This window comes from Sinocyclocheilus rhinocerous, unplaced genomic scaffold, assembly GCF_001515625.1.
Source record: "Sinocyclocheilus rhinocerous isolate Xijiao unplaced genomic scaffold, SAMN03320098_v1.1 scaffold2834, whole genome shotgun sequence".
NCBI lineage: Eukaryota > Metazoa > Chordata > Actinopteri > Cypriniformes > Cyprinidae > Sinocyclocheilus > Sinocyclocheilus rhinocerous.
The window spans coordinates 32609-55769 of record NW_015662588.1 but is presented as its reverse complement, the minus strand read 5'-3'; the positions used below and the strand labels follow the sequence as shown (position 1 = coordinate 55769).

Below are 23161 nucleotides of genomic sequence, written 5' to 3'. Positions count from 1 at the left end.
CATGTTTTATGGGGTCTTTCCATAGACATAATGATTTTTTACAGAAAACAATGCATTTTTACATTAAAAACAAACAAACAAACAAATAAACAAATAAATAAATAAATTAGTGATCATTTGGCTCAGCTCAGCAGTAAGAACCGGTTCTTTTGGCTCCCAAATGGCTCCTCATTTACCACTTCAGCCAATTTTAGCAATGTTTTGACTTATTATTGGTATGTGTGTTATTCAATGTAATTAAATACCACACTTTTATGTTTGATAAAAAAAAGAAAAAATTCCTTGTAACATTGTGCACTGACTGAAGGTTCTGTTGGTGTTTATATGAGTGCAGCCAATGGCAAGCACCAGGAGAATATTGCCATCATATACAGTCTGCTTGCTGACAGGTTTATACACAACAAAGCAAAATTCAGACAGTAAATGGAGTGCACATGGCTAAAATCAGCATATTATTCTGTCTTGTATTAAGCTGTTAATTGGTGTTCCCGTGGCACAGTGGTAGAGCATTGCGTTAGCAACACAAAGGTCGTGGGTTCAATTCCCCGGGAACACACTGATAAAAAATGTATAGCCTGAATGCACTGTAAGTCGCTTTTAATATCCACCCTAAAACACACACACTGATATGTTTCCATGTTTTATGGGGTCTTTCCATAGACATAATGATTTTTTACAGAAAACAATGCATTTTTACATTAAAAACAAACAAACAAACAAATAAACAAATAAATAAATAAATTAGTGATCATTTGGCTCAAGCAAGCAGTAAGAACCGGTTCTTTTGGCTCCCAAATGGCTCCTCATTTACCACTTCAGCCAAATTTAGCAATGTTTTGACTTATTATTGGTATGTGTGTGTTATTCAATGTAATTAAATACCACACTTTTATGTTTGATAAAAAAAAAATAATAATTCCTTGTAACATTGTGCACTGACTGAAGGTTTTGTTGGTGTTTATGTGAGTGCAGCCAATGGCAAGCACCAGGAGAATATTGTAGAGCATTGCGTTAGCAACACAAAGGTCGTGGGTTCAATTCCCCGGGAACACACTGATAAAAAATGTATAGCCTGAATGCACTGTAAGTCGCTTTTAAGCGTCTGCTAAATACATACATTTATTTAAGTTGCAGAGAGAAAGAAAGAAGGAAAGAGAAAGAAATCTGTTCTCAGACGGGAGCTGCACCTCGCAGCTAAATTCGGTTGACAGTTTACCTTAGTGCACGCACAGTTCAGTAATTTACGGGAGTGACAACTGCATTCTACCACTGAATTGACCCCCGAAAATGCAGGTAGTGACAACAGCAATTACAGGAATTCTATGCTGTGCGTATGGAACCGAACTGAACAACTAGTTATTAATGACAAACTCAAAGGTGTAGCCTATCAGAGTTGTGGTGCAAGAAATGTTGCCAGATATTGCTATAAAATGGCAAATAAGATCCAAATGTGTCTTCTTGGAGATAAGCCAAATATTGTAATATTACGACCTGCACCTATTATCTCCATAAAATGGATCTCTTTGTGACCCGAGCCGAGCCTAAACAACAAACCCAAAGATGCTTAATACGCATTGCTTATAATAAGTGGACATGGCAACCCTTCTAGAGCGCATTCTGCCTTCCAAACACGATGGCTCTTTTCACAGTGGTTTAGTTCAAATCGCTAAATATAACGAGTCTTTGGTCACTGTAATATTACTTTTATCAGAATAGCGGATACCAAACGCACAAGACGGCAACACGTTATTGTTAAAACTGTGTCAATCAATGTCCAGAGTGAATTCTGTTCCGTACAGACACAAAACTGTAATTTAGGGATTTCACTCCAGTATTTCAATGCGGTTGTCACTCCTGAAACTTTATAGTGTGTACGTGGCCCCTGTTAGCATTAATCAGAAGATCCTCTATAAGTGAATTCCAAAGTTATTATAAACACAAACTCATTGAACATTCCACTAGACTCAAGATTCCATTCCTTTCCACATTTATAGCTTCCACAGCATTCATTGTCCTTCTCTCCCACTCTTTTCGTCACAGAAGATACGCTTTACTGCTTTCATCGTCTCACTGATCAGCAACAACAGATCAACAAAGTGACACTGTATGACCTTTAGCCTTTGAATTGATTTGCTGCATCCTTTGCATTAACATGTAATGCATTTAATAATCCATTACAAAATATCTTACATTAAAGTTTCTTGATTCTATTAGGGCACTAGGGCTGTATTTCCTTCAGGGGCAGAATTCTCATAGTCTCTCATTCAGGTCCAAGACTCAAACAATCAACTAACTGAGTCAATAGAATGATTAAGTTATCCATTTGATTTGATATAAAACTCAAAACAGTCTAAACACTGTAATACGAGCTCTCATGGTTAGGCCACTTCCATCACACCCCCATGCAGAGTCAGGTTGCCATAACTACCAGCGGTCACCATAGTGACCTGTTTCCATGGGCCTCAGTTGCCCCTGTAGTCCTGAAGTCACTCTAGTGCATGTCAACATAAACTGCCTAACTAGTGTTTGGAATAAAAGTACACTACGCTTATTACTATTATGGAAAATAAACAATCCACTGAACAACCGGGTTAGATATGCAAGACATTAATCTAAGACATGTTACAAATTAATATAATTAAGAAAACCAGAAGACTACATATTAACACACAATTACTTAAGTTCATGTTACTCATTTATTTAATCCATGTTCTTATTTAATCACACACTGCACCATGGACATTGGCTATTTTTAAAATAGTATCAGACTATGCCTACTATTTCTGCAGTTTACAGTGTGTGTTCTGTTTAAAGTCAATTTTCATATATAAAATATTATATATATGATATATATAAGATATCTTTACATCTTTTGTGTGTGTAAAGGCGTATAATTTACTAGCTCTGAATTTTAAAAAAGTTATTTTACATTTTTAATTCAGTTTTTGTGTGTGTGTGTGTGTGTGTAAAAATGTCAAAGCTTTGGCAGATCAACTAAATAATGTGTTAAGAAAATAGTAACTAAAAAAACTAACTAAATAAATAAAACTAAAATAAATTAAAAATATTAATAAAATAAATACATACATTTAAAAATATATACTTTTCTTTTTACATGTATTTTTTTTTTTTTTACATTTTTTACATGTAACATGTACACTGCAATATAAAGTGTAGTACTCCTTTTCTAGAATAAAGAAAAGAACTGTTAAAAAAATAATAACAGTAAATTATAGATAATTACAAAATAGTGCTTAATAAATGTTATGAAGAACATGACTTTTTGTAACTGTCTGTTAATGTTTTTACATGTTCTGAAATCACTTCCAAACACTTAATAAAAGTAATGAAGAACATGAATTTCCGTAGCTGTGTTAATATGTAATTTTTTGTTGTTGTTTTTTTTATTTTAATGTGTAATATATTTGACATGCACACTGCTATCTAAAGTTTTACTAATTTTCCCAAGCATTTAAGTTACTGGAATTAAGAAAATTATTATTAAAAAATGATTATGTAAATTACAAACAATTACATAAAAAGGATCAGTAAAAGTACTGAAGAACATGAACTTCTGTAAGTGTCTGTTAATATTTATAAATGTTCCCAGGCGTTCCAGTTTCTGTGGCCTGATTTCTGGCTGCACTAAACCTGAGCTTTAACGTCATGGGAACATTATGAAATACCATCTGTATTAAGGTACAGTAATGTCTATAATGCAGCGGATAAAACAGCTAATACTGCAGCTAATAAAGTCAAAAGCGAATGAAAACATTGTCTCAGGAAGATTTGTTGTGTATCTTTTGTAGCCCTGGGGATATGCAGACTAGCTGGGCTGCATACGTTCCCAAGAAATCCACAGGTGGTCTACAGAGACAATTGTCTGGCTTGTGCAAAACCCAGAGAGTCATTATTGAGTTTGTAAAGCGGGTGAAATAGCTGCGGGAGCATTGTCAAGGGCATCAACACAACAATTCAGTTCGAGAGAACACCTCCTACTGCTTTGATTAAATTCCCAAAGAGCTGTTCGATTACTGAGCTTTCTGTTGACTGATGTTCATGACTCTGACACCTCTGGACTTTAGGTTCTTTAAACTTTGTCGCATCTGTAAATGATTTGGCACGTTTTAAATGTTTCCTCAGGCCACTAGATTAACAAAGATTTCCAGCTAACGGATTGATGACAGGCTGATCTACTGTTGACTGTTTGCCATTGTTGATCTAATCTGACTATAGATCAAAATCTTTTCGTGGTTCGTGGAAAGCACAGTGCTAAGATTTGTTGGAATAACAATCCAAGTGCTAAAGGCTAACTGCATAAACTCTGGGAAGCTTCTATAGCTACCTTGAAGCCACACCAGAAAACATTAACACAGATATATTTTAGAAACGTGTGATGGTATCGTTTTCCCTCTCTCTCTCTGGAGTCCTGGAATTACATGGCATCTTAATCCTGTTATTCTAAGTGCCGGGTCGAATATGACTGCCACTCTTCTATGCTAACAAGTGGCCCAGTTTATAGCACTAATCCTGATCTAATACTAACACAGCTGATGTACTGTATAAAGGCATGTAATCTCTCACACATAAACTCCATCAACCACTGTAGTATTATTGGCTCTGCAATGAAAATATCTGCAAAGTCAGGCAATGAAAAATTGTAGGGGGGGTCAATGGCAAACAGTGCCCACATTAAAAAACAAACAAACAAAAAATCAATCTAATTTAAAGAGAAAGTTCACCCAAAAATGAAAAAAAATTTGATCATTTATTCACTCTCATGTTGTCCCAGACCTGTAGGAGTTTCTTTTTTTCTGTTGAGAACAAAAGAAGAAATTTTTTGGGGAGAAAAGTTGGTAACCAGTCTGTTGCTGGCAGCCATTGACTTCCATAGTACGGGGAAAAAATACAATGGAAGTCAATGGATAAAAGCAACTGTTTTGTTACCAACATTCTTCATAATATCTTCTTTTGTGTTCAGCAGAAGAAAGAAACAACATGAGGGTGTGTAAATTAATTTTCATTTTTGGATGAGCTATCCCTTTAAGACACGTGCCAAGTTCATCGATTTATTCTCTTTGGAGTCAAGCTGGTTTTATATGGTTTTGAAAAACTTAAACCTGAAAATGTAATAACTTTTGACGTAAAAAGTATAAAAAGAAAAATACTTATTTTTTTCCCACGTACACAATGAATACATGTGTTCATAATCATTATTTTCAAATAAAATTAAATAAAAAAATGTTTTATTATTAATTATCATGAATTATCAATATCGTTTTTTTGGAATTTTATTATTTTTTAAAGAGAATTACTGACCATGACACAATCATGAGAGTATGCAGTGTGCAATATATAGGGGGAAAAGAAAATAATACGATATTAATATCACAAATGACTATTTTCCACATGTTGGTTGCACGGTGACAACACCATCCCCCAAAAATCATAATGAATTTTAATGCATATATTAAAAACATAAATTAAAGTCATTGTATGTATGAAAAAAAAAGCATCATCTCATTGTCAGAGTATATACCCTTAACACAGAGTGCACAGCAGTCACAGGGGAATCAGTGAAGGTAAGATGCATCCTGCAGAGTGTGGCTTAGCAGTAGGAGCGGTAGACGCTACTCAGTAGTAGCGTCTCTCCAGCCTGCCTCAAAGCCTGTGCTGTCCAGCTATCATCCATCTTCACATTGATGTTCAACAGATCACTGGAGCTGTGAGAAGTCCCCTCCTGCTTCAAACGCTCCACCATCATCCCTGTACCCAAGAAACCAAAAATCACAGGACTTAATGATTGCCTGTTGCTTTAACGTCTGTGGTCATAAAGTCATTCGAGAGACTGGTGTTGGCCCACCTGAAGGACATTACTGGACCCTTGCTGGACCCCCTGCAGTTTGCTTACCGAGCAAACAGGTCTGTGGATGATGCAGTCAATATGGGACTGCACTACATCCTGCACCATCTGGACAAACCAGGGACTTATGCAAGGATCTTGTTTGTGGACTTCAGCTCCGCTTTCAACACCATCATCCCAGATACACTTCAGAATAAACTGACACAGCTCTCCGTGCCTCACATTGACTCCATTGTGAAAAAGGCCCAGCAGAGGTTGTACTTCCTTCGTCAGCTGAAAAAGTTCAACCTGCCACAGGCGCATATGACACAGTTTTACTCAGCTGTTATTGAGTCGGTTCTGTGCTCCTCTGTAACTGTCTGGTTTGGGTCAGCCAACAAATCAGATAAAAGAAGACTGCAGCAGACTGTTAGGACAGCAGAAAGGATCATTGGTGTGCACCTGCCCAATCTTCAGGACTTGTACAACTCCAGAGTGAAGAAACGGGCAGGAAACATCATCAAAGATCCCTCTCCCCCCGGACACAACTTGTTTGCACTTCTCCCCTCAGGCAGACGCCACAGATCTCTGTGCACTAGAACATCTAGGCATAAAAACAGTTTTTCTCCCATGCCATCTCCAGCGTAAACAGCTAACACAGGAAGTATTACCGGTGTTCTGTAATGCATGCCTGTAATTCATTCTCCATCTCTAATTATTGCCTCTCTCTCAAGTACTATGTAAATACATATGCATATTTTTTGTTCTCATGTCAGATATGTATGTATGTATGTATGCATGTATGTACCAAGAGCTTCTTAAAAACCACAACAAATTCCTTGTGTGTTTGCGCACACTTGGCAAATAAAGCTGATTCTGAAAGGCAATGGGTCAAAAGTGCTTTCAGTTATTTAGATTAACATTAATGCATGTGACAGACACTTTCGTGCAGAGTGACTAACAGCGTGTTCAGCATTTGACCAGTATAAAAAGAACAATGTCATGATTTTTTATTAAGCATGAAACTGAGGGGGGGAAAGGGTAATGACTAGATGGTTTATTTCTAAGGCCCTGTGTCCACCAAAGCGTTTTTCCCCGCGGCTAGCGTGTGTTTTCAGTTGTTCTCAATGGGAGCGCCGCGTTTTTTAAAACGCCAGGAGCGTGCCGAGCGCTGAGCGTCTTTTTCGCGCTGAGCGCTGAGCGTTCGGGCGTTTTTTTCTCGCGCCGAGAGTTGAAGAATGTTCAACTTTGGATAAAACGCTGCGCTCATCACTGTCACTTTCTAGTCAGCTAACCAATCAGAGTGCAGGAGGGGCGGGGCAAATTCCACACCGATCAACTGTCACAACTGTCATTTTGTTACAACGACGTGTCAACAAGCACAACAACGGGAAAAATGGAGGAGAAATTAATATTGCTGGTTTCTGAGCATCCATGTCTCTACCAGATGACTTCCCCGGACTACCACAATGTAAATTTGAAGAATAATGCCTGGAGGAACATTTCCTTTGCCGTGGGTCTACCAGGTAATTTGTGTCTCGCCTTGTAAGGAAGAGAGAGGAGCAGTGGAATGCTAGCATGTAGGAAGTGTAACAGTCAGAGGGTCACAGCGGGGGTCAGTCTGTCTGAGCCTCCAATGTGAGTCTCTGGGGGGGAAGGTGCTTAACTGCTCCGTCCCATGAGAACATGTACTGAGGGAACCTTCCATAAAAACCCAGACAACATGAAACTGCACAAAATATCACAGTCTAAGCCCTTGTTTTTTATGTGGATAATTCGTTGTAGTTTAAAAGCTCAGGGAATAAAGACCTCCAAGTGTTGTCTATAAGAAATGAGTGATGTTACATCGGAAGTACGACTTGAAGGAGTGTTCCAGTTAAAATTTCCTTCTGGGAACTGGCCATTAAAATCAAAATCTTAAATCAAAAGAATTAATACAGGAAGTTTCTGCAATACAGCCATATGATTGATTGAAAAATACCTGTATCCTGGACTATTAGCAAAGACGTCAGATTTCAAATCACGTACTTCTAGAGGTTCTTGCCGAGGGAATGCTAATGGACAGCTTTCTCCACATAGTATAGATCTCCTTGGGTGCAACCTGTCAAATGAAGCAATAAAACACACCTACACCTCACCATATGTCAAGCCACATTCATAATAATATGCAGATGTGGGGAGTAGTGCACAGCAGATGTATTTGTTAGATTTTAGCAGTTTTTTATTTTTTATAAAAACTGTGTCCATATGGGTCAGTTTAGGCTCATGCCGCGCTGGGTATATGTGACCGTGTTGACTGCATGTTAAACAGATGTCCACTGCCCACATTATTACCAAGATGATCTTCCACTCTTCCAATTCACACTACAATAGCTTGAGGATATTTGGAAAATTATTGGGCCTGAGATAAACTTTGCAATCCAAGTAGACATGGAGGATGCTCTGCTGTAGAGAGCCAGCCTTCTGGATTAGGACTTATAAATAATTTTACATAATTAATCTTACCAAAATATTTAAATAGATCTAATGGTCTTAGCCAGATTTCCAAGAATCTCAGAGAGCCTTAATCCAAATAAAACAAGCTGTGAGTGTCTTTCTCTTTCACTCAAAAGAGAGAGAGGATAATTCCCCCCAAAATTCAATTCTGTTATCATTTACTCACTCTTATGTTGTTCCAAACCAGCATGACTGACTTATGAATTACTGCACAAAATAAGATATTAAAGAACGTAGTTAACTAAACAGTTTTGGTGACCATTGACTTCCATTGTATGGACCATAAAACATGAGACAAATCTCAAAATGTCTTCATTTATGTTGCACAGAAAAATGAAGGTCATACAGGTATGAAGTGACAAAAAACAAAACAAAACAATGAAACAGGGATGGACTAATACATTTCAGAATTTTATTCTTCAGATAAACATCCAACCACACCACAAAAATGTAATCAATTAAAAGAATAAATCAATAGATTTTTAACTGACTTTCATGATTATCAGCTAATGAATTGTTTAATGCACTAAGCACACCTTTCCTAAAATGGAAAAAATAAATAAATAAATAAAAAAGAAAAATATTTCAAAATGACATTTGTCTGGAGTTATTTAATGATTGACAATGTATTGTAATCTATCTCATTTCCGAATGGCCTTTATGCATCAAATATCTTTGAAATTGATTCTTTTAAAGGTGTTCACATTTTGCACAGATCATTATGAATGGAATCTGGAATCTGCTTATGGGACTTTGCTGTAGGGTGCTTAAGAAACACTGTGCATTTCCTCAATAAAAGCAGCAATGCAGCCAAGTAAAACCAGAAGCATTCACAGCATTCTGAAAAAATGAACCGAGAGAAGAGTACAGTCAACGTTGGAGTCAAAAAGTGGAGCCTGTGGCCAAATGCCTTGCTCAGTGACACAAAAATGATTGCTCAATAGTGAATAGTTTAACAGCTTTTCATATTTACACTCTCTTAGTTTAACCAAACACAGACAGACTAACTGTTAATAATACCTAAAAAAAAAGAAATCAGAATATTGTACATGGATGCCTTTAAAAGGCCATTGATTGAGCTAACAGAGTTATGCTTACCAGACAAACCTTAACCAATACGCTTTTTTTATGGCAAGTACAGGGTAAAATCATACACAGTCCAATTTAATAAGAAATATGGGCTTGACAATCAGGATGCATAATTTACATTACATTTTGGATTCGACTTTTCTGTGCTACACAATCCAGTGTGACTGCAATTGGAAAACTGGGTGGCCTCCTACATTTCTTTTTAGTTCTAGCACATTTCACAAGGTGTATTTAAGGTACTGAAATATACAACACTAGTCACAGGTTTTAGTACGCCAGCTTTGTGTCACAGTAGATAACACAGCTTTCATAAAAACCTTGACAATGAAAGCACATTGCAATCCATTTATCAAACCATAAGGATCAGAAACATAAAAACAATTCTTTACATTTTAGGACCCTTGTAATCACCTCCTTTTCCATGGCTGTTAAATTATTTAATATGCCTTCCCAGCTTCCTGACCTTTTATTTAATGTGCCGTTTGTCCCACCTGAAGGGTTTATTATTATATATTATTTTACTTATTTTATTTGCTCGTCTAGTCAGATTACACACTGTACGTAGCTCCTTTTTAATGGCTGTAAATGAAGAGTGATGCTTTTTGTCCCTAGACAGTGTAGTTATGATATCTGACAGCAGAGGTTTTATGCATGTCAGCATCTAAGGCTATTTTCATGGTGTAAAAAAATAAATTTCATAGAAAGTAAGAGGTTGACAAACGGGATAAATAATTTATATAAGAAAGTATAAAATATATATGAGATCATTTAGTTGCACACTTGCACTTGGGATTAAAATTCCAGACATTTCCATGTTGATCTCTTGGTCAGTGCTGCCGTTTATACAATAATCATTTTCTGCAATACTCTGCCCTCTGCTGCACGATACAGTCACTGCAAAATTGGATTTTGACTTTTCTGTGCTGTGTCCTATATACAAATATGCTTAATTCTTGTTGAGGGAATCTAGCTGTTAAAAATGTAACATATTAATCTAAATCTGCTCAGAGAAATGAAATAAATAAAATGACTTGAAAGTTCCTTATCAGTAAAATGATTCAATCCTCCCATCACTAGTACATAAATCAGCATACGAGCTGGCACAATAGGGTTGTCATAAAAAAAACCGTAAATATTACAGGGCTGCCAACCATGTGTTTGCATGCCTTTCAAAACTATTTTAACTCTTGTAAAAATTTAGGAATGTAGATATAAGGTGACATGACTTGTATGCATATTCAGTATATATTTACAAAGTACTGTAGAAGTTCAAGAGTAAAAATGTATTTGTTTCTAAAAACACTGAGTTTTGATTTAAAATAAAATTAGGTTTATTTACACAAAAAATCAATGCAAGAGGGTAAAATAATTTATTTCTTCCTCAAAACATTGAATTTTGATTTCTAACTGAACTAATTATGTATAAATGTTTTCACACATGATCATTGGGTGTAGGTAGGTAATCACGAAATAAATGTGGCATTTCAATAGCAATGTTTTGAAAGATGTGTCTAATGTAGAGAACTGTGTTTAGCGTTTTGCAAAAAGTTTGTTTTTCATTCGTTCATTCACGCCCCCCACCTACAATCCCTGCCGGTACCGAGACTCAAACCCGTAACCTTTGGGTTACAAATCCGACTCTCTAACCATTAGGCCAAAAACTTAGGCTTCAGCTGCGCCTCATTGTAGATTTGCCTCTTAAATCTAAAGGCACATCTTGATATTGTTTTAAAATATAATGTAACGGGATTTCGGATGGACAACCTAGACAACATAGGAGCTTAGTTGAGGCAATTTAAGTTTTCAAATAAATCTGAAAACTAGTAAAAATGAGAGATTGAAGGGACTTACTGAAGCTGCCTGCTGCCTCTGTTGTCTCCACTGCTCTCTCCACCTCTGCTGCTTAGTTATCCTGAGGTTTGCTCCCTGTTGTGGGAAACTTGTGGGCACAAGTGCTCCCTGTGGGGTCCCAAAATGCACAGATGCACTTTTTGGGGTCTTGGAGGGCATAGGTCATTCCTGGGTGGAAGAGATGGGCACTGGTGCATTTTCCAAATACTCAGTAAGCCTCCATTTTCCACTTGTTATGGTCCTGGTAGGCACTGCTGCTAACTTCGGAGACTAGGCAGGCACTACCTCTGCTTGTGAAGACCTGGCAAGCACTCTTGCTCCCTCTGGGGTCTCGGGATGTACAGATGTTAAATTATTTAATATGCCTTCCCAGCTTCCTGACCTTTTATTTAATGTGCCGTTTGTCCCACCTGAAGGGTTTATTATTATATATTATTTTACTTATTTTATTTGCTCGTCTAGTCAGATTACACACTGTACGTAGCTCCTTTTTAATGGCTGTAAATGAAGAGTGATGCTTTTTGTCCCTAGACAGTGTAGTTATGATATCTGACAGCAGAGGTTTTATGCATGTCAGCATCTAAGGCTATTTTCATGGTGTAAAAAAATAAATTTCATAGGAAGTAAGAGATTGACAAACGGGAAAAATAATTTATATAAGAAAGTATTAAAAAATATATATGAGATCATTTAGTTGCACACTTGCACTTGGGATTAAAATTCCAGACATTTCCATGTTGATCTCTTGGTCAGTGCTGCCGTTTATACAATAATCATTTTCTGCAATACTCTGCCCTCTGCTGCACGATACAGTCACTGCAAAATTGGATTTTGACTTTTCTGTGCTGTGTCCTATATACAAATATGCTTAATTCTTGTTGAGGGAATCTAGCTGTTAAAAATGTAACATATTAATCTAAATCTGCTCAGAGAAATGAAATAAATAAAATGACTTGAAAGTTCCTTATCAGTAAAATGATTCAATCCTCCCATCACTAGTACATAAATCAGCATACGAGCTGGCACAATAGGGTTGTCATAAAAAAAACCGTAAATATTACAGGGCTGCCAACCATGTGTTTGCATGCCTTTCAAAACTATTTTAACTCTTGTAAAAATTTAGGAATGTAGATATAAGGTGACATGACTTGTATGCATATTCAGTATATATTTACAAAGTACTGTAGAAGTTCAAGAGTAAAAATGTATTTGTTTCTAAAAACACTGAGTTTTGATTTAAAATAAAATTAGGTTTATTTACACAAAAAATCAATGCAAGAGGGTAAAATAATTTATTTCTTCCTCAAAACATTGAATTTTGCATACGAGCTGGCACAATAGGGTTGTCATAAAAAAAACCGTAAATATTACAGGGCTGCCAACCATGTGTTTGCATGCCTTTCAAAACTATTTTAACTCTTGTAAAAATTTAGGAATGTAGATATAAGGTGACATGACTTGTATGCATATTCAGTATATATTTACAAAGTACTGTAGAAGTTCAAGAGTAAACATTTATTTGTTTCTAAAAACACTGAGTTTTGATTTAAAATAAAATTAGGTTTATTTACACAAAAAATCAACGCAAGAGGGTAAAATAATTTATTTCTTCCTCAAAACATTGAATTTTAATTTCTAACTGAACTAATTATGTATAAATGTTTTCACACATGATCATTGGGTGTAGGTAGGTAATCACGAAATAAATGTGGCATTTCAATAGCAATGTTTTGAAAGATGTGTCTAATGTAGAGAACTGTGTTTAGCGTTTTGCAAAAAGTTTGTTTTTCATTCGTTCATTCACGCCCCCCACCTACAATCCCTGCCGGTACCGAGACTCAAACCCGTAACCTTTGGGTTACAAATCCGACTCTCTAACCATTAGGCCAAAAACTTAGGCTTCAGCTGCGCCTCATTGTAGATTTGCCTCTTAAATCTAAAGGCACATCTTGATATTGTTTTAAAATATAATGTAACGGGATTTCGGATGGACAACCTAGACAACATAGGAGCTTAGTTGAGGCAATTTAAGTTTTCAAATAAATCTGAAAACTAGTAAAAATGAGAGATTGAAGGGACTTACTGAAGCTGCCTGCTGCCTCTGTTGTCTCCACTGCTCTCTCCACCTCTGCTGCTTAGTTATCCTGAGGTTTGCTCCCTGTTGTGGGAAACTTGTGGGCACAAGTGCTCCCTGTGGGGTCCCAAAATGCACAGATGCACTTTTTGGGGTCTTGGAGGGCATAGGTCATTCCTGGGTGGAAGAGATGGGCACTGGTGCATTTTCCAAATACTCAGTAAGCCTCCATTTTCCACTTGTTATGGTCCTGGTAGGCACTGCTGCTAACTTCGGAGACTAGGCAGGCACTACCTCTGCTTGTGAAGACCTGGCAAGCACTCTTGCTCCCTCTGGGGTCTCGGGATGTACAGAAAGGGCTTGATACTTCTTTTGCAGCAGCTCCTTCCTCAGCTGCTCAGGGGTCCTCAGTTCCCTTTCAGTCAGTCACGTTCGACGTTGTCAGAACTGAACTGACGCATTGGGATCTCGTCTTGAGAGCCCAATGCGTCAGTTCAATTCTGATGTAACGTCTCCGTTCCCTCCTTCAGGGAACGAGGGTTACATACGTTTCTCCTCTCTGGGGTCTTGTACGGGATGGATGCTCCCTGTGTGGAAGAGACAGGTGCTTCCTTCAGAGAAGAGCCTCGAGGCTTCTGCTGCTTCTGCTCAGCGGCTCAGGGATCTTTAATATTTGCGTCTCTGGGGTCTTGTCAGGCATGCATGCTCCCTGAAGACAAGAAGCTAGAGGCTTCTGCTGCAGCAGCTCCTACCTCAGCGGCTCAGGGTTCTTTAATATTTGTCTCTCTGGGGTCTTGTTGGGCCCCAGAGCTCCCTGAAGACAAGAAGCTAGAGGCTTCTGCTGCAGCAGCTCCTACCTCAGCGGCTCAGGGATCTTTAATCTTTGCCTCTCTGGGGTTTTGTCGGGCACACATGTTCCCTGAAGACAAAAGTCTTGAGGCTTCTGCTGCAGCAGCTCAGGGATCTTTACCTCTCTGGGGTCTTGTCAGGCAAGCATGCTCCCTGAAGACAAGAAGCTAGAGGCTTCTGCTGCAGCAGCTCCTGCCTCAGTGGCTCAGGGATCTTCAGTTTTGGCAACTTTGGGTTCTCTATGTTCTCTCTGTAGAGACTCGGTGGGCATTGGTGCTCCCAGTTCTAAAGCGGCCTTTAGCAGATGATTCCTCAGGTGCTTAGGGATCCTGAATTTTCCTCTTTGTTGGGACCCAGTGGGCACAGGTGCTTCCTGTGTCTTCTTCTAGCTCCACTTCCTTCCCTGTTGCCTCCACTGCTTAGTGGTCTTCAGTGTGGCATCTGAGAATGCTAAGTCCCCACAATCAGACCCAGCAGACACAGGTTCTCCCTGTGGGGACCTGGCAGGCACAGGTGCTACCTGAGGCTTCTTCTGCCTCCACTTCCTCTGCTCCTCCGTGGTCTTCAGTGCTGAATCTAAGAAGCCTAAGTGTGGAGATTCAAGTCTTCTCCGATGCATCACTGAAAATGGGAGCTAAGGTGAGGTCTCCCCTCTTAGCTCTCTCAGACCTGGTGACAAGGATGAAGTGAGGTCCCTCTTCTCAGTATAGACAGGCACAGGTGCTCCCTGTGTCTTCTTCTGCCTCAACTGACTTGTGGTCTTCCAAATTGAATCTGGGAAGCCTGAGTGCGTGGACTCGGCCTTCTCCGATGCATCACTGAAGACCAGGGATGTGGGCCTTGAAGTTTCTCCTGCTTCCATTGTTTCCCACCACTGCCCTGAGATGAGGTTCCTATACTCAGGGTCTTCAGATATGGGACATGAAACTGGTGGAAATGGTTGACATATTGATGTTTGATTTGATCGTAAAAGGTGATCCAAAGAAGTGAATAATACCGCCTTTGTGCAATCTATCTGTAAACAACTGTGGCAGAAGTAGAAAGGGAAGAGATGAATTGATTAAACATCTAAGAGCGTGGAATGTTTTTTTTTTTTTAAATAAATTTACAAACTAAAGTGAATAACTCAGGTGTTTATAATGTAAACGTACTGAAACTGGAATTGTTAACATTTAAATGCTGTGACAATCTTGAAAGTGAAAAAATGAATACAAAAATGAATACAATCTTGAAAGTGGAAAAATGAAAACAATGGTCTTTGCAGCGTTGCTCACTTGCAGTGTAAAAGTACAGTCTTTGACGTTAAATCATACCAGTTTAAATAGCTGCAGTGCACAACAAAAATGAAAAAAAAAAAAAAACTCGCTTTACAAGAAAATAATTTATTGCAAGAAAAACAGCAAATATTTACAGTATATATATGTATATATATAATTTATTGCAAGAAAAACAGCAAATATTTACAGTATATATATATATATATACAGTTCCCTTAAAATATTTTTACATGAACAACCGAATATATATATTTTTTGAACTACTTAAAAATACACTGCAGAAAATGTACTGACACACGCAAAAATGTGTCTGCAAAATCAGAGTTTGGTTTATGCAAAAGGTCAACAAGATAATGCAGTTTATGGTAGATCCGCTTATCCATAATCAAAACAATCATGATAACAAATTCTTTGGCTTTTTTTTTTGCTTTTATACAAATCAACAGACTAAAATATGGACAATAAAAGTACAATGCACAAAAATCCAAGAATACTGTACAAAATTTTTAGCCCAACTTCAGATGCAAGAGTAAAACAGCTAACAGAGAATCAACATGCACACAACAGCTGAATGAAAAGGAAATCGACCAAACAAACAAGCATTACAATCCCTCTGAACAGAGATGTTCCTATCCCAACGGTTTGGCAACTGCTTCAAAGTCTGACAAGTGGCACCGGTATCATTCACTAAAAGGCATTGTCAGTGCAAGGAGACATTAGCACTGTCAATCAAAAAGGGTGAGAAAAGGCACTGGACAGTTACAAACCTGTCAAAAAAAAAAGTGTCTCTGACTTAGCAGAGCTGCGATTTGCAGCATGAAAAACCTTCTCATATTGAAAAAATTGAATTAGCTAAATAAATATTTGAAACGTCAGAGAAAGTAAAATTAATATTTCTTCTGAAGCTGTGCAATTGTCAGTGTTTTAAAGCAGGGTAGCAGATATCTTTCTGAATAACTGGACATCAGTGAATCGGTGCATCCCTAGAATTCAACATCCAAATTGCACACCACAAAGAGAATTATGGGTAACAATGCAACGTGTTTTGCTCAAAATAATTTTTAGAAAGCATGATAGCAACACGCTACAAATATAGATAAAAATAAACCAATTAGACAAAGGAAGAACTGACTGTTCTAATAGTGCAGTGTACATCCTTAAGTACACATTACTTCAATTCATCTGGTAAATAATCGTCACATGTTGTAATGCTGCTTAAAGTTTCTTTGGACCTACAGGAACACATAAAGGACATTGTCTTGAACATCAATAGCAGCTCGCGGTTTGGACGTTTCAGTTGTTGTAAGTCACATATATCGGTATAGTGAGCACATAATGCCATCCGTGACAGGGTATTTCAAGTGTTTTCTCAAGGGTCACTGCTCTCCTCTGCTCTGGCACTAATACCGTCACTCAAGAAAGCCTCTTTCTCAGATGTGGCTGGTTCGTTTGTCATTGTCGGTTTGAAGGTGTTGATGTCTTCTGTGTCGTTACTGGCCAAGGCCGCCTCTGTGCTGTGCCAGATCCCATAGCAAAAATAAATAACAAAACCTAGAAAGAAACAAAGAAGGTCAAGGAGAGCAGAAGACCTTGTACTTGTTTCCTGTTTCACTATCATAACTAGACGTGATGTGATACGCAACAAATTTGAAAGTTATGGCATAGTGTGTCTGAATTAAGTATATCGTCTGTTGTGCTGTTTCAGCATGAAGTGCAGCACTGTGTTCATTTACACGTGAGCAGCTCCTGTTCCAGTGTTTACAGCATCTCGGCTCACAGTAAAGACAGTGAACTCCATCTCTGCATGTGCTGAGAGTTTAACATGCATTTGGGAATTTGAAATACTTTCTTTTGGCAGTTGCATCATTTCTTCTACTTTTGTGGACAGTAGTTTACAGCATTTCACTAGATTTGTAATGGGAAGCATTTGTAAACCTGTTGTCACAAACTCTTAACTCTTGCAAGTTGAAGAAATTAAGAAATTAATTAAGATTTTTACTTTTTTTTTTAAAGAAGTCTCTTATGCTGAACCAAGACTGCATTTATGTGATCAAAAATGCAGTAGAAACAGTAATATTGTGAAATATTACAATTTAAAAGTTTTCTATTTGAATATATATTAAAAGGCAATTTATTCATGTAATGCAAAGCAGTCATAACTCCAATTTTAGTGTCATGTGATTTTTCAGAAATCAATTATTATTGGTGCTCAGTTATCAATAATGTTGCTTTATTAGTATCAACAGTTTTTGCTGCTTATCATTCAAAAAAATTATTTGATAAATAGAAAGTTCAAAATTTCTTTCAAATAAATGAAACAGAAATCACTTTATCATTATAAATCTGTCACTTTTGATCAATTTACTGTGTACTTCTGGAACAAAAGTATTTTTTTATAATCTTACTTATCCCAAAAACTTTTAAATGATAGTCTATCACAGTTCCCACAAAATTTTCAGCAGCAAAAACGGGTTTACAACATCGATAAGAAATGTTTCTTGTTTTGCCATAAAATGAATAAATTACATTTGAAAATATATTAAAATTAAAAAGTTATTTAGAATTGTAATAATATTTCACTATTACTGTTACTATACATTTTACTATTTACTATATTTTTGATCAAATAAATGATCATAAGATACTTCTTTCAAAAATGCTTAATTATGAAATTATAGTTTTTTTTTTATTATTTGTTGTATTACAAAAGCAATACATTAATGTCTAGTTATTTATAATGATAATAATAAATATATTCAGCTTGGAAATGTAAAGACTTTTTTTTACACTTCTGGTAACAGAAAAGGCGTTTGAGTTCTTAATTTTGCTCTCAAAATGCATTTTCTTACAGGGGACCATGGCTCCGGACCCCTCTAGAAGATCTGAGGTCCTTCCACCATAGTCCTGTTGGAAATACTGGATTCCTTGCGTGTGGTTCAGACACAATGTTACAGTTATTTTTCCATGTTTATTAGTGCTGGGCGGTATACCGGTTCATACCGAATACCGGTGTTTATTTTTATGATGATACGAATTTTTAAAATACCGCAATACCGGTGTATGTCGCTTAAAGTCCTCTCTCAATCAGTAGAAAATATGGTTAACACCCGGTCATGCATGGAAAAAAAATACCGTCATGTACCGTGAAACCGGTATAATTTTGAAAAATACCGTGATATACATTTTTGGTCATACCGCCTAGCACTAATGTTTATTGACTTACCTATGGCCATCCAAATGGCAAAGCGCATCCAGGTGCCTCTGTCCAGCTGCATCATCAGGTACACATTAATGAACATGCTGAGGACGGGGAGGAACGGCAGCAGAGGAACCTGGGTACACACATACATCCGCCTGTCTTTACAAACCGCTATAAACGGCAACTATAAAACTCTCTCTGTGTGCATAAAGGTATTTGTTTACCTTAAAAGACAGTTTTGTCTTGCTCTCAGGCTGCCGCCATATTAACATGGTGATGATTAAACAAGCCACAGCCAGAGTGGCAAGAACCGCAAGAGCCCAGATCTGAAATCCACCCTGAACTGCCACGACACTGAACACACACACCAGAACACCTGCAGTGGGAGGAAGCGAAACGGTGAAGAAATCATGGCTGCTAAAATGAATATGTGAACTGATTATTTCAAAAGTGCATCTGCATGTGTCTGACCTAATACACTGGTGCAGATGTTGACAGTTAAGCCAGAAAGATAAGACGGCTCCTCATTTTTGGGGAACAGAAGGTTGCTGAGGGTGCAGAGATCTTGAGATCCAGGCAGGAAACCAGCACTGCTCTCGTTAATGGATTCGGCCTCTGCTTCCTCCTGACAGCTGGCTCTCTGATACTGGACATTCACACTGGGCTGCTCTGGCTGGTACCTGAGAAAGAGGAATATATAGTAGTCTACACCTTAATATGAATTAGGGTTATTATCGTTTACTAAAACTAAAACCATTAATAAAATTCATTTAATTTAATAAAGATTAATTAATCTAAAAAATATATATATATATATTTATTATAGAAACAAAAACTAATTATGCTGAAATAATGATGTGAATACATTGATAGCAGGGCTGTCACTGTAACATTAATTCAGCGTGATTAAGAAGAAAATAAGGCAAAATGATTAACAATTATGAAAAACAAAACAGTACTTGCAATGTCAGACTGCAGAAATATCAAACTCTTGTATGATAGGAAACAATCTGAAGCCGCACCTCAAGACTAAGACACAGGCCGCGACTAGTGTGTAAGCCAGCAGAGTGCCAATGGACATGAGATCAACCAGATCTTTCAGATCAAACAGGAAAGCCATCAGTGCTGTGGACAGAAGAAGAGTGTTACTGCAGGACAATGGTTCAGCTCTATTAATTGTAATACGTATAACAAGTTCACGAATACTCATTTGGATGTGTTAATATCGTCATCAGAATAAATATCATTACACTACCATTCAAACATTTGGGGTGGGTAAGATTTTTTATGTTTTTGAAAAAAAAATGTCTCTTATCTCTCACCAAAGCTGTATTTTATTAAACATACAGTAAAAACAGTAATATTGTTCAATGTTATTACTGAATTTAAAGCAGTCATTACATCAGTCGTCCATTTCACATGATCTTTCAGAAATCATTCTAACATGCTGATTTGCTGATTTAATGAAATTTTACAGTTCATCTTTTGTAACAATGTCTTTACTGTCACTTTTGATCAATTTAATGCATCCTTGCTGAATAAAACTATTAATTTCTTTAAAAAAAATAATCTTACTGACCCCACATTTTTCAACAGTAGTGTTGTTGTAGTGTTAACATTAATAGTGAATTGTAAACATATACTTGTGGCATATAAAATTTAATAACCACCAACAAGTCGTCAGTAAAAATAGACAATCTGTTAAAACCTGTCAAAACATTAAGAAATGGTTAATGATGCGGCATATTTAAAGAGAAAACGAACACCACCATTCACTCATTTAGATTCTGTGCGGCCCGTGTAATGACATCTGACATTGCATATCCTCTCTCAGCATTGCCACATATCCTGTTAACAGTTGGTCCCCTACTTATAAAAAGACATCTTGCACTAGCAGTAATACAGAAATACAAGTCTAACAATGACTGCACTTGCATTTAATGCATAACATGCAATTAAAAGGTTTTAGGTGATGTAAAGTACATTTAAAGCATGGTTTCTAAATATATTACATTATGAAGTACACTGACATGCTTTTTTGACAAGGGTTTGATCATAAAACTTACAGAAAAAGTGACATGAATGCTGCTAGAAACTAAGGGTTAATCCGTTTCTCCTCTACGCTTCCCAGACAGAAGCCCAGCCACCATGGTGGCGATGATGGGCGTCTTCCTCTCACTGACACGAGACAGGAAGGTGAAGATCAGACCGCTATTTGCCATGGCAAAGATAATGCGTGGCAGTGGGAACATGGAGCCCAGCAGACTACACAAGCAGGGGAGGGAGGATCAGTGGATATATGATCTAAATCTGAACGTCAAACATGAGCCCGGTTCAGACAATCGCAGATGCCTCTAGCCTCAACACTAAAGCTGAATGTAAAGGAGAGCAAAAGCTCAATATACCCCTTATAGTTCAGCTCCTCAATTTAAGTGCAACAATTTATGTTTACACTTTTTGTATTCATTAATGCAACCAAACTGTACGTCTGTGTTGTTTTGTATAGTCTAAAAACAAGTTTACTGTCAATGCTGCAATTCTTTGAACATAAAGGCTTATATAAAGCCTCTTGTTAGCACAGAAAATGCAGTTCTGCAGTGGTTATGGGTCATTTTTTGGCATTGCTGAAGTTTAGTGGATACGTTTAGTTCATATTTAGTCATGGTGCAGTTTGAGAGGTTGTTGGCCGGATTGCTGTGAGATCGTAAAGGAGCGAGTCTGTTAGTAGTTTGAATCAGAGTCCTCACCTGCCACAATGCCTGAGGTTACAGTGGCTATTATGGGCGTTTTGGATTTTTCATTGATGCTGGCCAAGAACTTGAAGAGCAGTCCGTCTTCAGCCATGGCCCATATTACGCGGGGCATTGGGAACATGGAGCCCAACAGACTAGTTCAGAGGAGAGAAACAGATTCACACCATGCAGTGCAGTTAGCTTGTGCATTTAACATCTACTGAAGCTAATTAGCTTTATCAGGAGAAAAAAAAACCCACGTCTGCCTTTAAAGTGTCATGAAAAAGCAAACCATATTTTTTTAGATCGTACAAATATACACACACTATTCAAAAGTTTGAGGTATATTGTTTTAAGAAATTAATTATTTTATTTAACAAAGATGAAAGTAAAGCCATTAATAATGTTTCAAAATATTTCTATTTCAAATAAATGCTGTTCTTTCAAAAACTGACCCCAAACTTTTGAAAAATAGTGCTTGAATATGTTTGAACAGGATACAGGACAATTTACACCTGAATGGTGACACTACAACTGAACAGAGCGAAGTGTTTAAACAGCATGTAACCACGTCTGGGCTAAGCCACTTCAGGTCTCCCATTCCATGAATTTAGTCATTCTATCACTTACTATTTCTATAGTCATTCACATAGACTGTATAAAAACATGGACGTAGTGTCCGTGACGTCACCCATAGATTTCCGAAGAGCGTTTTTGAAGCTCAAAAGTGGGCGGAGGCGGCCGTCGCCATCTTGGCAGCACGTCACCATGCGTCACTCCCGGATAATCGAAAATGGGCAAAGAGGCGGGAGCAGGTTGCTGAAGCCACGCCCACCTAGCTCGACGGTGGTGACAGCAGCGGCAATCCACCTGTCACTCAAGTGGCCACGCCCTTAATTATGCAGAACTTTAAGGCTTAATATAATTTAAATGGATGAGTTATAAAAAAATGCACCCCCCTCACAGTTGTCAGGAAGGGCAAAATTAGCTAGATAGACCAAAATCTGTAAACATGTTTTTTTTCTGCTGTAAAGTTGGGCATTTTAACATGGGGAGTCTATGGGATTGACTCCCTTTTGCAGCCAGCCTCTAGCGGCCAGTTGATGAATTACAGTTTAAGTCACTTCCTTGTTGGCTTCACAAGAGAGAGCGGGAGGTTGCCGCTTGGTCATTCATTACAGCTTGTGAGACATCACTGAAATATTTGTGCAACATTTTTGATTGTATGGAAAATTGTAAAAGTTTTTCATGACACTTTAAAACATACGAAACACAATAAGTAAATCATATTAAAATAAAACAGATTACTTCAGAACACTGCAACTGAATTAACTTAGTAGTAATTAATTTATTAAAGGGTTACTCCACCCCAAAATGAAAATTTTGTTATGAATCACTTACCTCCATGTCGTTCCAAACCCGTAAAAGCTTTGTTCGTCTTCGGAACACAATTTAAGATATTTTGGATGAAAACCCGGGAGGCTTGTGACTGTCACATTGACTGCCAAGTAAATAACACTGTCAAGGTCCAGAAAAGTATGAAAGACATCGTCAAAATAGTCCATCTGCCATCAGTGGTTCAATCTGAATTTCATGAAGCGACGAGAATACTTTTTGTACGCAAAGAAATAAAAAATAATGACTTTATTCAACAATTCGTCATTTTGGAGAGTATCCACTGGATGTAAACTGCATATACTGTTCTACATGTCTGTGTCAGCCGCACCACACGGATACGTTTTCTACGTTTAT

General features: G+C 37.6%; 1 protein-coding gene and 1 non-coding gene across 2 annotated transcripts in view; one reads left to right on the top strand and one right to left on the bottom strand.

Moving 5' to 3' along the window:
* Nucleotides 1-484: 484 nt before the first annotated feature.
* Nucleotides 485-554, top strand: trnaa-agc (transfer RNA alanine (anticodon AGC)). Its single transcript has one exon. It is a non-coding gene; the product is annotated as a tRNA-Ala (tRNA).
* Nucleotides 555-16521: 15967 nt separating this feature from the next.
* Nucleotides 16522-23161, bottom strand: part of LOC107728169 (high affinity cationic amino acid transporter 1-like) — a 9831-nt gene continuing 3191 nt past the window's right edge. Inside the window, exons 6-11 of the mRNA XM_016538265.1 lie at nucleotides 21425-21564; nucleotides 19700-19802; nucleotides 19149-19357; nucleotides 18902-19053; nucleotides 18702-18810; nucleotides 16522-17029 (exon numbers count right to left, since the gene is read on the bottom strand). Of these exons, the coding sequence (XP_016393751.1) occupies nucleotides 16848-17029; nucleotides 18702-18810; nucleotides 18902-19053; nucleotides 19149-19357; nucleotides 19700-19802; nucleotides 21425-21564 (895 nt within the window). The 3' untranslated portion in view covers nucleotides 16522-16847. The remainder of the gene's footprint in view (nucleotides 17030-18701; nucleotides 18811-18901; nucleotides 19054-19148; nucleotides 19358-19699; nucleotides 19803-21424; nucleotides 21565-23161) is intronic.